Genomic DNA, 17047 nt, shown 5'->3' on the forward strand with positions numbered 1-17047 from the left:
AACTTTGATATTAGATACAATGCGGGTAAGCGAAATTATGTTTGATGAAACGTAGTAGGCTTAACGTGTTGAACATGAAACGAATAAAACTAGAATCTTTCGCTGAACACACTGTTATAGCACATGGAAGATGGAAATTGCAATCGGTATAGTTTTCTGGGAGTTTAGATCTCGACAAACATCTAAAATTGATCTCTATATTTATGTTTGTAACAACTCAACGTGATGATATATCTAGTCTAAAATATAAGTCGTTTTTACCAAGACTCTATCTTCCCACTGTTTAGTTATAACTCGTGATGATATAGATATATTAATTGTAATATTAATAGCACATACAATAGCTTTTTATAACTTTACAAGTGCGTATTCTTAAATCTTATTTTTTCTTCCTTTCAAATCTGTTTTATTTATTCTTATTTATATTTCACAAGACATATGATACGTTTCAAGTATATATCCACACTATTCTTGTATTAATTACAAATAAATCGCAACGAACAATATATTTATTAGTTTTTATATCTATTTTTTATCGTTGCTAAAAGTATAACATCATCGAAAACAAATTATGTACATTTTCAATTATATTATCCTTGCTCTATAAATACGACATTTATCAATATCGCACAAGGGTTAAAAGAAACACAATAATGAGTGAAATTTTTACCAAATACAATAAAATATTTCTCAGTTAGATTTCCGATGATATTCACTCCGTCAGTCTACGAGTCTTCCGTTACGATCCATATACGAGCATCGACAAAAATTTATGCAGTTGTTTCGTTTTTTAATTAATATATTCTTTAATTAATTAGTAATAATCATCGTATGTTTCCAATTGCATCGAATGTTCTTGTAAATTAGCAGCATGCGTAAAAATTATTAACGAACGTTTGCACATGCTAACATAAATAATAATAATTCTATTTTCGTGATGTGAAAACAATCGCGGGCCAAACTTTCATCCTAGGGATGATACAAGGGGAAGAGGAGGAACAATCTGATACAGGCCGCGTTCAAGAAATTATTTTTGGTCCCGGGAGAGTAGTAATCCTTTGCTCGTTACGCGCTTCACTACCCCCCTCGGTTAGTGAAGCGCGTAACGGGCAAACTCCCTGTTCCATTCGTGTCGGGAAACGCGAACGGTTTTCGATTTACATTTCAGAACTTCTCAAAAGTTGCTTCGTCGGCGTGATTGCTATTATATGTCGATGCGCTCGACAAAGGTATGACGAATATCCGCGCAGCACGTTCATATATTGAAATTAACCATCAACTTGGAGACAACAGTTTGTTTATAACAACGCTCGATTGTTTACGCGAAACGTAATTGAACGCCAAAAATTAATCGACTCGTTTTGAGCGAGCGGAGACATTGAGAAAGTAGAGAGATTTGTTACAAAATCGATACAAAATAAAAGAAGTGGCTATATTAACGTCTCCTGCGACGTAATCTGCTCTGCTTGATAAAGCCACCATGTCATGATTCATATTTAAAAGCCGGAATGAATTTGGCCCTGCATGCAAAAACGCCTTTACAATGATTTTAACATTTTAATTAACAATGTTCGTTATCCAATTAGTTGTCCATATTTTGCTTGAGACAAAAGATTCATAAAATGGAATAAAAGAATTCTATAATTATTCGAATTGATTTGGAATTGAAATCTAAATCTTCTAATTTTGTTAACTTAATGAATGTACATTTATATTTTAAAAAATTGTAAAATTTTAATAGAGGAAAGCGCCCTATTATGAGATAGGATCCTAATATGAGATGGCGGGGTTTTTTCATGATGGGTTCAACAGATGAGGCCTATATAGGACTTTTTAGCTTAACATATCTCATATTAGGATCCTGTCTCATATAATAGGGCATTTTCTTCTATGTAATTTATAAAGTTACAATTCAAAGATAAAAATTTTAAAGCATGTAGCAGATGTCTTTTAAGGAGATTTGCCTATAAGAAAGACTCCATTTTCAATCTATTTCCGATCTAAAGTATTGTAAAAATGCGAGTAGCTCTAATTCTCTTCGGTTTTCTTTCTTTTTATTATAGGTACCGAGCGACGTAAACGTGCGCGTTAATGTGCCCCGGAAATACACGAAATATATCACATGGCGCGCCAAGATTTAGTACCAGCGGATAATCAAAGCAAACGAGCAGTCACCTAGAAACAAATGTTCCCTCAAGATCTGTTTCGAAAATATATAAAATAGAAACGTCGCGAGAAAAATTCCTAATTAATTAATAGCCAACCGCACGTGTCTACCAGTTTCTCGTATTCGAAATGAAATGACACGCTAGTCGGCCGAACCACTAAATTAAATAGCACCGCGGAGAACGTATCTTCTACGTCCCGGACTATAATACACGCAATTTTCAAACATATCTTAATTTACTCATATAATGGCAGTTGTTTTTATATGTAAATTTATATGTAAATTTAAATTTAGTGTTAATTTATATGAAAATTTCAAGAATCTCTTTATAACACATAGCATTGATATTATTAACGATAAAGTTTATAATGTGTTCTTTTTTTTCAAAAATTTCTTGCATTTAAACAATAATTTATTTCTTGTATTACAACAAAATGTTAAAAAATGTACAATTTGATATACAAAAATGGAAACAAACGGTTATTTAACATGTATCACAATTTAATAATTACTTAATGGCGGAGTAAAATTTTGTTTATATGTATATCTCGTTAAAAAGCAATTCAATGCACGTTATTATTAAATTATTATTATTAAAATTATTATTAAATTTACAATGTGCGCTTTTCGCAAAGCACATTATAGTGTTATAAAAGCAATTATTTATAGGATAAAGTTCATTCTAATAACGTTTACAGAAATGACAAGAATTTAACATTTAAATTGTTACGTCAAACAGCGAATGCAGGAGAATTGTTCGTATTACTACACAAACGACCGTCCTGCGGCCAATTTAATCAGCTTGCTCATGGTAAAAGACAAAATTACCGGAAGAAATTTATGTTCCATCTGTCAAAGCGATGCTTCGCGACACAGAAGACTTTGCGTAATATCCGTTAGCACAATGGCTGTTTGTCCAACTGTCAACTCGTGTTGCTACTAATATGCGCGCGGTAATTCATCGCGACATCATAGGAGATGTATCATTGGGCGGGGTTGGCATATTCGCCAACTTGTAGAGGGCCGGATCAAAACAAGCCGCAACGTTCGTTCGTTCGTGAGCGAGCGAGAAATTGACCACGGCGTTCCTCGATGGCGTACAAACGAGCGACATCGGATTTCCCGTCAAGTTATCCCGTTCTGCGAAAACGGAACGAAAAGCAAAAATCGGAGTTGTAATTCTTCCGCGCGGCGAATTTCTTGAGCGGAAAATATCGTAGCGCACACAGCTCTTGGCGCACAACGAGGCGATCCGAGCGTAAATTTTCGCGGTATCGATTTCCTTGTCTATTTTTCTTGGCCGCTATTTCCGCGATACGATCAGCGCGATTAGGAACTGGGCTGATCGTTAAATATGGTTTTGTTTTTACTTAGAAGCTACATAGACGGAAAGACATCTAATGCAACACAATATATTATGTGTATGCGATGTCCTGAAATTGTGTTAACTTTTATTGCATTATTATAAGTTGCGCTAACATATTTGAATTTCATAAGTATTTATATAAGTATCGACATTTTTATCGCAGCGTTTTTAATTTTTACATTGCTTTCGACAAAAATATATGAAAATATTTAGACTCTTTAATAATTAATTAGATATTTATAACAATTATTATTTAAATAGTAGAAATAATAATTACCAAATTGCAAATTTTCTAATAATAAATTATTCAATTTTCTTAAAAATGTAATATATATTACGTATGATTTCTATAATTAAAATATCTGGTTGATATTTTTCCACTCTGGTTGATTTTCTTCCACTCGGCTTTTTCGTACAATGATGTGTATTTCATTATTTATAATTAATATCTCTCGATAATCAATTTTACTTGTATTGTTTTATAATTACTGCTTTTATTATTATTTAAAAAACGAGATTATACGTAATCAGTAAACATTTATTTTCTTTACAACTTCAACTGTGAATATTCAAAGTTATACTATCTCTTGACACATGGACTTAACACATAGCATTAACGTCATTCACATATGAATGACACTCAATTTCATGTAAAACTTTCTAGAAGCCAAACGCATTTACTTTCACAATTTATTTTTTTCTGCGATAAAATATTATTGAATAACAATCTTCTTACGAAAATTTGGTGTCATTTATATATGAACGTGTTAAAATGTATTATCCTTAAAAAATAAACTTTAATTAGACCAAATACGTACAAGATAGTTAAGTAAAATGTCAAACATCAAACATTATTAATGTTTGATGTAAAGTTAAAGTTGAAGCTGGTTAAATTACTATTTACAATTGAAAACGACCTACAATATTATTTGAATTCTTTTTCGTCTAAATAGACGGAATTTATTTATTATCTAATGCAATTACTTTATATCAGGTAAATAAAGTTCGGATTTCCTTGGACGGCCATTGGATGCCTCCTTCATGCAGAAAGAAATGAACTATCCTCTTTTTTTTTTTTAGAACTTAAGAACTCGGCCCACCAGTGAACGCAATCAAGTAATGTTAAGTTTCGTGCAGCGATGGTATCCGCGCGGGAATATATACACGCGTCTTTCCTCCCGCTTCGAACATGCTCGAACTGAATCGTTCAATTGTTCCTTCAAATATTCCTAGCGCATCGAGTGAGTCGCGGGAGATCAGAAACGGGACGTTGCGGATTTCTCTGTACTCTTTTAAGTGCTTCGTGTCTCAGGATAACTAACGGAAGACAAGTTCAAGTCATTGCGAGAGTGTCTCAAACACGAGGCCGGCCAGCATTTAACCGACGACACGATGACCCTTTCACGGCAAACACGCGGAGCAAAAACCTGAGCGGCAGATCGTGTGGATATTGTCGATCGGAACGACCATGTCCGGGGACGCGAACCAAGCGCGGACCGACGATTGGAATCTGACGGCCGGTTTCGATCTGGTGAGCGCCGGAGAATTGGGGAACGTCACCGACGAGCTCTATCCCTTGCCGGATTACATCAACGTCACATCGCTGCCGGACGTCAATACAACGGAGAAGATTGACTCGTTTTACTTCTACGAGGTGAGTAGAGCTTCAGCACTTTTTCGGTTTTATTTTTTGCGTTCTGCCTGGCGAATGCGCGGAAAATGGAGATACTGACAATAGAGATTGCGCGTATATGGTGATTCCTGGTGCAGCTGTCGTTTTATAATTCGTCGCGCGAAAGATTTGTGACAAGCACGTGTGGATAAATATTTTTTATCGAATTTTTAAGTATTTACGTATAAAATATATATTGCTCTTCAAAACTTTGACGTATAAATTACTCCAATAAAATAATTATGAATATTTGAGTCTATAAATTTCTTTGCTTCATTCTTTAATTTAAGGTTTAGATTTCTAAAATATTATTATTTTATTGCTCCAATTTAATATCTTTTTCTAATAACCAAGTAAGAAGTAGCTTTTGAGGGTTTTATTAACTTCGTATATCGCAATTTAATTGCAGTTTTTAAATTATATATATTTTATATATTTTTTTTTACACATACGCATACGAAATGTTGGGATAAAATTTAAATCGAAATACACTTAACTTTCTTTTTACGCGGTAGGTATACGTTCCGCGTAAGAAGAAATCGTGTTATTTGAAGAAATGACGTAAAAAAATAATACCCTTTTCGATTGAAAGTGCATGTGCCATGTGTATGATTTGTGATCTTATAAAAGAAAGAAATATGCGCACACTATTTTGTATTAAGAGCTACTTACATCAGAGTTCAAAGAGAATAACAGTGAACGATTAATGTATTGATATTCGAATCATGATTGACAATATTATTTATCAATTTACAAAGAGTGTCAGTCTCATTCCTATCAATTATAATCTAATATGTCTTGTTTAGTAAGATCACGTTAATTCGACGTTATCGATTGACATATGCTTCCTCTATATCTGCGTGTTGAATCGAACTGCTGAAATATGATTGAAAATATGGTTATACGTTATACGACAATGACGGAAAAACATAGTCCGTATAGGATGTTACTCGCTCTTTTAACATGATAAAATAGGGGGACACGTGTCCGATTAATAAATTTTCATTAATTCATTATTAGGAATTAAAATTAAGGTTTGTATATATATGTATACATGAGAGATTACAAACATTTTTCAAAAAAAACGTGTCATTTAGAAAAACCGCGTAAAAAGAATTGAGTAAAAAAAAACGTACAAAAAACTGCGTAAAAAAGAGTGTGTATAATTTTTTGGGAATATTTAGCCTTACAGTGGGCGTATATGACAATGCAATAATAGAGCTATTCAAGGCATGAAATGATGGCATATGAAAACATCGTTTTTTATATCAATAAAAAGGATTTCTTTTATGTATATTTCTCAATGGACTTGCTGCTGACATATATATTGTTTACTATAAAAATAAACAAACACATGTTGCACTCGTTTTATAGATAATGTTATATAAAATGTTATCGGGCGGTTTGAATCACAAGGCAGGTAAATTGTACAATAAAATACGATTGTGCGTATTTGCAATCACATTTTTGTTTCTAGCAAAATTGTTCTCGCCTGTAGTCCAGGCAACGTAAACAACATTTTGCACAAAAGTATCTTCTCTTTAAACTTGGAGAGTGTTTAAGTTCTGATGCAAAGCCATGCTAAGACGTGTCTTGATGGAAAATAAGTGTTGAAAAATTGAATTCTGAATGTCATTTCATACGTTTCATTATCGTATTCTATTCAAAACATTCACAAACAATTTTTCTCATTTACGAGCATCGCGTTCGCGTAACGACGTCATATTACAAAACTTTGCTCTTACGTCGTTTCTTTTTTTTCTCAGGCGCGCCAGAACGCGCGCGGAGAAAGAGCGCGCAGCAACTTTAGTTGCGACACTTTTCAAAGAAGCGTGATGGAAAATCCCGATAAAATTTAAAACTGCTTCTTATTTTTGCATGCTCCCCTTGTAGCGCACGACCGCACACGGGAGCGACGATTGTTTCTACCTTTTCTTCTCATAGTTTTCGCTCTTATTATACAATTAGAACCGTTAATACACACACGGCATTCTTTGCGCGTGTGGTAGGCTGACAATGAGAATATTGGAGTACACCGTTCTTAATTAGCGGACAAAAGCGCTCGCATAAAGCGCAGAATATTTCGCGATGCAATTCAAATTGTTATATGCAACTCGTCATCATTATGCAATGCGCTCGTTTGCATCTTTCAGTTACTTATCGCAAGAAAGAAAACGAGAAGAGAAAAAAAGGAAAGAGCGAAGAAACACGACAATGACCGTAAACATCGCGAGTAATGAATATTCTAAAGCGGCCACTTATAAAATGAAGATTACCCGGTTGTAGTGGGACTGCTTTAAGGCTGATCTACAATGTGCTCTTTGCTTTCTGTTTTTTGCTCTTAACCTCTTTGCGACTATCCCGTATTTTGCAATTCCGTCGCGTAACGTGATGTTTTTTGTCTCTTCTGAAGTTCGTTAATTTTTATCTTAGGCGACAGAGAACAAAAAACATCGCGTTACGCGACGCAATTGCGAAATACGGGATAGTCGCAAACAGGTTAAGAGCAAAAAACAGAAAGCAAAGAGCACATTGTAGATCAGGCTTTATAATACATATGTAATTCCTTGTTTTACACAAAATATGTTTATTTAACGCAATTTGGAAGAAAGCTCTTTGGATTGAATTAAATTGTAGGTAATTATACATGCAATTTCCTTCTTGCCTGTTAATTTACAACGAGATATTGCTCGGAGCTCCATCGGAGCGACGCGCGCGCTGTCGCTCTCATGAAGGAGAGAGTTGGTTTTGTGCACAAAACGCCAGCAGTGAATCTCATCAGGAACGATCGCTCCCGCATGTGTGATCAAAGTAACTCCTACAATAACTTACTTTATTTTTTAATTAAGAGACATACAATCAAAAAGAAAACTTTAGCCTTTATTATCCTTCCATTTATGTCGAACGCGTATATGGGTCTTGCTTTTATTTTTTGTCCTCTCAATATTCTTAAATTATATTGTTCTACTTTGGTTTTACTTTTCCGCAAATGTTTGTTGTTGCAAAAACGTGTGTGTATGAGTGTATATACGAGTGTGTAAATGTATGTGAACGTTCGCAGTATATTGAGCTCGGGTCCGTGAGCTTGCTAAGCTCAAATGACTGCGTGTAGATCAGTCATTCCTGCGGAAGATAATTACGCGGCATCTGTATAGATCGTGTTCCTTATCAACGATATTAAGATAGAGTTAGATGTCGGGAAAATGTCATAGAGCTTGCGCTCTCACGGCGCGACCGGTTGACAGTTATTGCTCGCTTTTCAGTCGCAAATCGAGAACTTAATCTATATCCGTGCCGTGGCCGCGCATATACAGGGCATCGTGAAGGGGAAGAGAAAGAGAAACAGAGATGAAACGTACTTTCTCCGTCCTTTGCGCCTATTACTATTGCGTCTGACAAAACTATCGCTGTTATTGGCACTCTTGTTAGATAAAAGCTTCCATTCACAATTTAGCCTCGAGTAGTCATTTAATCTATGAAGCAAAAATAAAGAAAGGATAAGAGCAAATAAAATTAATGATAAAAATAGAAATATGTATTTCCATCGGAAATGGAAACAAAATCGCTGAAAAATTAAAAAAAAAAACAAGCATGTGTGATGTCATACTATTTTAAATATAAACCTCAAGATTTTTCTTAAAATTTCTAGATGTTTTTCCTATTGTGTTAGTCGGGCAGAAAAAGAGAAAGAAAGAAGAAGAGCAAATAATACTAATGACAGAATAGAGATATGTATTTTCGTCAGAAATGGAAACAAAATCACTGAAAGATCAGAAAAAACCAAGCATGATATCTCGTATTATTTTAAATATAAGTTTCGATATTTTTCTTAAAAATTCTAGATATTTTGGATAAAAATATTAACTTTCTCTTATATTGTGTTTCGCGCAGAAAAAGAGAAAGAATTATAATCGTGCTTTCTGATCACATGGTGGTCTGTGGTGGTCTTTACACACGAGATTTTCCTCGTATTGGTACCTCCGTTATTCGTCTCTCTTTCGCAGTCGCGTATAGGACGCATCCTGAAGCCGGTGTATTGCGCGCATTGAAAGCATGACGACAACGACGACGACAACGACGACGACGACGACGGCGTCGCGTCGGTGGCGGTGGCGACGGAGGTTCCCTTCTCTCGCGATTGCAGAAACCACGCTGGAGGAACTCGCTTATTTTTACTAGGAATGCGCCTCGGGCTAAGAGAAAAAAAAACGTGGCGAAGAGAAAAAGAAAGGGAGAAAGAGGGGGTCGCTGACACGATGCTGGAAACAGGCGTCTGATAAAATTAAGCCGCTACAGAGCATGCGAGCAGCAAATTTTTTTTCCAATCCAAATCTCTTTTCCTTTTTTCTTTTCTCGAAGAGCTGCCTATTTTCCACGCGAGATAATTGACGTAACGAGAACGACGATTGCATCTGTACGTCCATAAAAAATATTAAAATTTCTAATTAGAATTTTTTGCGCAACGCCATAGAACTATATTTACGCTCAAGCGTTCAACATCTATAGCTCGATATACTTTGCATGCTTTTTTATCTGATCTCAGCTGGCATTTCTATTTCCGTCATTTAGTGCCAGCCCGTTCTTATCTTCTTTCTGTATCTCCACTTTATTTATAGATTCATTGATGAACGCGGGATAGCTGAATTTTCCCAAATAAAAATTTTTTTTTGACACGTCAATAGTGTTCTTCGTGTACAAAGTATAATAATAACTGTACTGGAAGTTACTGGAAGCTCTATACACAGGGGATGAGTTTTTAAGCGCAAGAAGACTAGTCCTTCCTTTAATTTTTAAGCTCATTTTACTTTAACGAGAATCTTATTCCTTAGTTAATTGTTTTACTTTTGTAGACGGCTTGTCGGTTATTTAATTTCATTTCTCTTACTAGAAATTGCATATTTGAGGTTTGCGATTATTTAGATAGATATATTTCAGTGCGAGAAAATGAAGACATTTAAATGCCAAAGAGATTCTAAATTGATCAAAGAACTTATGGCTATCCGATAGAGGGAACATCCCGTGCAGCGTTGTCTCGCGGTGGTCATCCAATTTACGGCTATCCGGTTTCTCTCGCGAACGTGTACGAATTTAACTGCATTTACTGTCGGTATAAGCTGCATTGTATGCAGCTGCGTTGTCGGTTAAGCTTATTTGAGCGCATCTGCACCATGTTACGGAACAATACCTGTTCCGCCGCACTTCGTGCATTCTTCAAAAACTACCGAACATTAGCTAACATTGCTTTCTCATTAACGCCCGTGGCATTACGTCTACCCGTCGATCGCGCATTTTTTCTACAAATATAGAATTAATGAATTCCGAGTCGATCTCCAAACTGACAGACCCTTTTCCAAGTCACGATACGTTAGGCGCGAAAGTTACGCAAAGTGACTAACGTACAGTGATACTCCACATTGACGTGACATCAGAGAGTCAGTTCACTCGAACGTAATATCATAAAGAACGTAGCGACTTTTCTGCTTCCTTATATGATAATCGATGGCTATAACGCAAACGAACCTTTCCTCGTCGCCGTAACTCGTGCCGCTCATAAAAGCTAGCATCTTCCGCGAGTATGATTGAACGTTACGGGCCGTCATGCATACTTGTTGCGATCGCGAACGGTCGGCTCGGTCACGGCGATATACGCGATAATCGCAGATTCGCCGCGGAGCGTTGCGAAGAGATGCGCGGGCTCGATTTTGCGAACCCCGAGAGAAAGCGATGCGACGAGTTAGCCCTCGAAATTGCTTCGCAGAAAAATACTCTCGTGCTTCGTATAATAGCGCGGCAAACGGACACACAATGCGGAGCCAAAAGAACTCTCACGAGAAAGTCCCGTCTCGACAAAGTGGTTTCACGATTATCCTCGTCGACGCAAAGGATGTCCTGGCGGCAGCGGCGATTAGCCGTCGCGACGCTTTGGCTCGTTCGTTTCTGCACGATTTATCGGATCGTTGATCGAATTGACTTCTGTAAAATATCAGTCGAGACGAGGAACTTGACTTTGCACGAGCCTGACTATCCGCAAATTTGCGACAAACTCTTCCCTGATTCAAGTAATAATTAAACATTTTACAGACTTCTCATCTTGTATTTCTTCTAAATTTAATACGATGCTCGTTCGAATGCGAATAATGCACTTGCACCAAAGTGCCTCGCTCCGATCTTATTTTGAACGATATTATATGTCTCGAATAATGACACATGTTTGAACGGTATATAACATTAAGAAAATTATCGTTCTTTGGTGCTCGCCGTACATGGGCACGCACATGGCGCGTAACGAGTAAAACTGGCAATTATTCGACGTTATCATTCCAGAGATAAAATCGGAGTCTCTTTTTCGCGTGGACGCGTACTTAAAATCGAAGTTTCTCTTCCGGCGTGCGCGCTTAAGAGCGCCGCGCCGCTTGTCGTTCGAACGTACGAAAAAGTGCGGCTACCCGATGATGGCGCTTGCGTTTAACGTTATAGGAGCGCGTAAGTGAAACTTCTTCTTAAACGGATGCAACGGAGAAAAAGCTAACTCCCCGCGTGTGACATTCCGCGGTCGTGCTCGTCGTAATTGCAGGCGGAACGGGCGGCGCCGCGGCGTAACAAGTTGCGCGCGGATCGCGCGTCATGAAAAACAGCCTCGTAAAAATCATGTTCCCATTAGAGCGCGCGGCTTGTTCTCTTGATAAATTTTACGGTAGACGTACGACTTGGCACGTACCTCCGTCTCGCGAAGAAAGTTATTTCCACGGCCGTATTTCATGCCGGGGTAGAGCAACGTTCCTCCGTCGTGTATATATCGACTATATACATTCTGTCCCGATCGCGGCAAGTATTTCGGCTATTTGATAAACCAGAAACCGCCGATGTTGTGATTTATGACACTCTTCGAGGGCCGATCGTTAGAGCGCTTAGAGTAACCCCATGATAAAATTCTCGCGAAGACACGTGCATCCAAAGAGAAAGTCCTTTTAATTTAGCGAAGCTTATTTTGGACATGATTTTCTTGTAATTATTGAGTTAAACTAATAGCATCACATTATAATGATTTATTCTAGAGGTTACTCCGACTGAAATAGAGTTTGTCTATATACGTCTTATTGCTAAACTTGTAGTCGAACGTTCGAAATGTTTATTTCGAATTTTTTCACATATCATTATTATATGTTAAAAGGCAATGTAAAGAATTTTGTTGAGATAGCGTTTTGTTGTTATAATTGTATAATAGCAAAGTTCGTAGATTGAAATTTTTATTGCACCAGCACAGTTCTTTTAATCTTTTTTTGCGGATAGAAATAATATTAACAAAGTTCTCGCGAAAATTAAACCAAAACAATGCGGTTGTTTTGCTGCTTTTATCTATTCGCAAGACCGGCTCCTTTTTTGAACGACCTTTTTAGTTTTAGTGCTAGAACATTTTTCTCCTTGTCAGTGAATTGAACTACGAAAAAGACGACGCTACTCCAGCGCCTAATATATTAAACTTCCGGTCCCGGAAAGGTTAAACTGCGACTATATACGCAGTCAATTACCCTATTGTGTATTACACTTGCCGTTTTCATGTTCCTCCATTCGACAGCCACTTTGCCGAGTAGATGGCGAAATTAATTACAACCCCCCCGGATGCTGTGCCTTTTAATTAAGTGTCGCGAAGCGGCGCAGATCATTAAGATTAGATGTTCTGTTCGTTTATCTCTAGTCTCGACGAAATGTACCGTGTGCACGGTATACATCGAATGCAATCGAACGTGCAAAAATAAATCAATTTTTACATTTTTGATAATTTTATTCAAAATATTCGAATAGGATAATATCAATTTTTTTATCCTTTTTAACAGCTTAATTTATTACATTCCATGATATTTTGACATTTTTAGCACGCAATCAATAAATTGTATGCTACAGATATATCAACCTTATATTTTAATTAAAAATTATTAAATAAAACGGGAGAAATATTATCTACTACTTATATGTAATATATTAAAGCATGAAACACAAAGTGTAGATGCTGCTTTTTTCCATATTTCATTTGAGTAATAAAATAAAGATATTTTTTATGTAACCGTAAACTCTTTTAACGGTTCTCTCCTTTGTTTATATATTCTTTATATAATTTATTATAACTTATTGTAATTAATTCTTTATATTAATTCCGATATAATTAAATGTCTTAATTATATATTAAATTATATACATTTTAAAATATATTAGAAATATAAAGATACTAATTTTTACTTGGAACGATGGAGAATAAAAGATATATTTTTTATATATGTAATGTTAAATAAATATAATTTACGAACCTTTCAACACTTAATCCATATCTTCACTAACTTTTGTACGTTTGTGATAAAAGAATCGGATATTCTATAAATTTTTTAATAAAATTTATCAATTTATGAGAGATTACTTATTATTAACATACTATTGCTGTGAATAAATATTACATATAATTTGCCGTTACTTAATCGTACAAGAGTTTCTTTCTACATTTTAAATGTTGTTTTTGAACGATAGAAATCAAGCAGAACTATTTGAATTAAGTTCATTGCGATAATATAAGCCACATGTAATAATTTTTTATCACTTACGTATGCACAAGCACAAGTAATGTATTGTTCGTTAATAAATTGATATTGCCGCATTAACATTTCAAGGAGAAGAATAAAAATGCGCACGATAACACACGCTGCGTTTTGCGATTGTAATTCTGCGCTAAAGTTAGACTTTTGAATAAAACATCAGTTAAAAAATTGTAAAACAATAAGCATTCATGGTTGAATAAATTCGAAATGAAGAGACATTGCGAGGAAGAATTGTATTTAAGCAGAAAATTATAATGGACTTTAAAAATACTTAATTATTATTACATATATAGAATTATATTAATAATTGCACACAATTTTTGTGCCACGTATTGACTCGTTTCTTCGCAATATATATGTGTGTCGATTTAGTGGATCATAAGAGAACTCAGAAATATATTATTTCGAATAAGCTTTTTTTTTAACAAGAATGCAATTTTATTTATAATTTTTAAAATGATCGTTGATGATATAGCCCCGCTCATTTCTGCTTTTTCAACTAACCTTTTCCTTTCCGCAGGCGCAAACTCGAAACGATCACCGAGATAATCACTTGGAAATTAATTAGGTATGCATTCGGATAATGACGCTTACATTTCCCCGAACGAAAATTGTTACGTTGCCGTGGTGAAGGTAACTGACCATTAATCAATGTCAGAATTTTCGCAATAAATTACCGTAACGAGTTATATTCATCTCAGTTTACTTGATGCTTTAAATCATCAGAGCTCCAGAAACTTTTTCAATAAATTTTATTGCGCGTCTTTCTATAAATACGTTGCCTCTACAGAATATTCGCAATATAAATAAACGTTGTTGATTTTATCTCATTTCACTTTATAAAATCGTTAATACATTTTAGCGTTGTTCAGAAGATTAAGCTCGAACGTTATGGTATCATCCCGTATAATTAAATCTTGTTATCTTATAATTTTGCATTTGTATAATTAAATATTTATATTCCGACTTGCTCCATTTCTAAGAAAAACTGAGATAAGCACATTTTCGATTTAGAAATATAGAAGATTATCATACACGAAAACGTAGATCCTATTTTATATGGAAAGAAAACGCTCGCGTGTTATTTTACAATGCGTGAAAAAGCATATGGATTCAAAGATGCGCCAACTATATCCGTTTATAACTTTTTAAAGAAGTACAGTACAGCCACACAAAATGCGTATTTATTTCTTTCAAATATAATTTTGATATAAGTTGCAATGCAAGAAAAGCCAGAAACATCAAATAATTGCCAAGCCAGATAATAGATTAATTTTATATGGCTGATTAATTTTATGTGCACTGTTAAGGTCTTCTTTTAATTGATATAATACTTTATTAAAATGATTTAATTATATATTAATCTTTCCTCAACAGTTTCATCGTCAGCATTTAATTAATTTATTTAATTTATTTAATTTTTATTTTTTTTTAATTACCGTGTGTATGATTTGATAATGTCCTCATTATTGGATCCAAAAGCAGCAATTATCATTTGATCTTAAAATTAAATTTCCCGCTATAAATTGAATTCGGTTATTTGTTATATGTGTTATATAATATATATATATGCAATACGTAATATTGATTAAAATAAACACAAAGAAAATGTATTCAATGGTGATTGGCACGTTATTAATTATGTTGAAATTTATAAGTGGTACGCTATCATAGCCTAATTGACATCGGACAAACGCAATAGTTAACGTATTTATCAACTTAATGAGATATTTATGTAATAACTTCCTGCGTCGCCCAATCAGAATCGCTTATAGCCACAAACGTAGCATGAACATCGATCGAAATAATCTAATTCTATTGCGTTGTCATAATTTATAGCTCTTTAGCCGTTTAATCACCGATTACCGAAGTCAATACGCGTTGTTACGCATCTAAATGGTAATTGGCTGACGATAATTTTCGCAAACTACCGCGTAAATCAACTGAACTGACTAATCTATCTCGATCTCTCACGAACAAGAAAAATATTGAAGTTGCAGTTTGAAACGTTTTTTGGTAATCGAGAACTTTCAAATTTTTACATGTGCTTCTTGTACACATTAAACGTTTGTGGACCTCCCCTTCTCCGATATTTTAATTTTCGATTTAAATTATTTACAAAATAAAAATATTTTAATAAATAAAATCATTAAGCTACTCTCTCTGTTAAGGCCCATTTGAAACGATATAAAAACGAATGAGATCTTTTATACTGTTTTTCCGGGTTTCAAAAGTTTGATTCTTGGAACGTTGTTTATTTTCATTCACTTGCATATAACTTAATTACTTATTGGTTCTCGGAAGAAAAGTTTTAGTGCCCCATTCCTGTTATATTAAACTTTAACTCTACGTTTCCCAGCAAAGTGCTAAATAAGAGCTCTCCACAAGTTTTCGAATTTTTATATCGCGGCGATAATAGTAAATTTTGATACTGCGAGAGAATTCGCGTTCGATAAAACACGTAAGCAAATTTAAAGGCAAATACGTGCCAGAAAGCTGGAGATTAATAATTTTATAAAATTGAATAAAGATTTGGGCAGAGAGAAAGATATATTTGACGGGACACTAAAAAGAGCTAGAAGATTTTTAACGCGGTCATATCTTCTCTCCGAATGCACAATAGCGTTAAATAAGATACGCTTCTGGGTTATCCTATTGAATAGCGGGGTTATACGCACCATCGAGCATATGATTTGGTCATTACCGTGTTACCGTGTGACACAATCGCTTCCATATCACATCCACAATAACCATAACAGTCGATTCGATGGACGTGCCATCGTTACTGCCAGTTACGATCGCCCCTTTATGCATTTGTGCTGATAGGCGTTTTCCTAGATTTTCAGCAGAAAATTATGACTCGGACAGTAGACGACTAAAAAAATTAAAGAAAAACGTAATATATATCGGAAGACTAGATGTGACGATGACTTTCTACTTTTTTCCCCAACTTAAACCGCTGCGATCCTTTGGGGAGAAGCGCTCTCGACGAACGCGAGCTCATTCGAACGAGTTCAAAGTACTAGATGAGAAAATATTCCTATGGGAACCATGATCTGGAGTATAAGGGCACCGGAGTGACCCGAGCTTAAACTGCAACCATTATTTTTAAATTTTGTCATACAGTGTACACGGATCTTTCGTTGAAGACATAATTAAAAAATAAATTATTTTTTAATTACTGTGTAAATTCTATATAAAGAGTTAAATATTGTAAATTAGTTTAACTGGACTCGCAATATTGTTGCCGTTTAGAC

At 35.1% G+C, this 17047-nt stretch overlaps 1 protein-coding gene and 1 long non-coding RNA gene across 15 annotated transcripts in view; one reads left to right on the forward strand and one right to left on the reverse strand.

Moving 5' to 3' along the window:
• The window catches only part of LOC143899657 (uncharacterized), a 124010-nt gene that overhangs the window by 57727 nt on the left and 49236 nt on the right, over positions 1-17047 (reverse strand). The window lies entirely within an intron of this gene.
• Ccap-r (Crustacean cardioactive peptide receptor) overlaps positions 1-17047 on the forward strand; it is a 75671-nt gene that overhangs the window by 4029 nt on the left and 54595 nt on the right. For 6 of the 8 annotated variants that reach the window (XM_077410074.1, XM_077410072.1, XM_077410067.1 and 3 more), the window contains one exon: positions 4614-5187. In XM_077410074.1, the coding sequence (XP_077266200.1) occupies positions 5002-5187 (186 nt within the window). In that variant the 5' untranslated portion in view covers positions 4614-5001. The remainder of the gene's footprint in view (positions 1-4613; positions 5188-17047) is intronic. The other 2 variants (XM_077410071.1, XM_077410073.1) reach the window with 1 other exon arrangement.

This window comes from Temnothorax americanus, unplaced genomic scaffold (genome assembly GCF_048541705.1).
Source record: "Temnothorax americanus isolate GAGA-0224 unplaced genomic scaffold, ASM4854170v1 Scaffold28, whole genome shotgun sequence".
Taxonomy (NCBI): domain Eukaryota; kingdom Metazoa; phylum Arthropoda; class Insecta; order Hymenoptera; family Formicidae; genus Temnothorax; species Temnothorax americanus.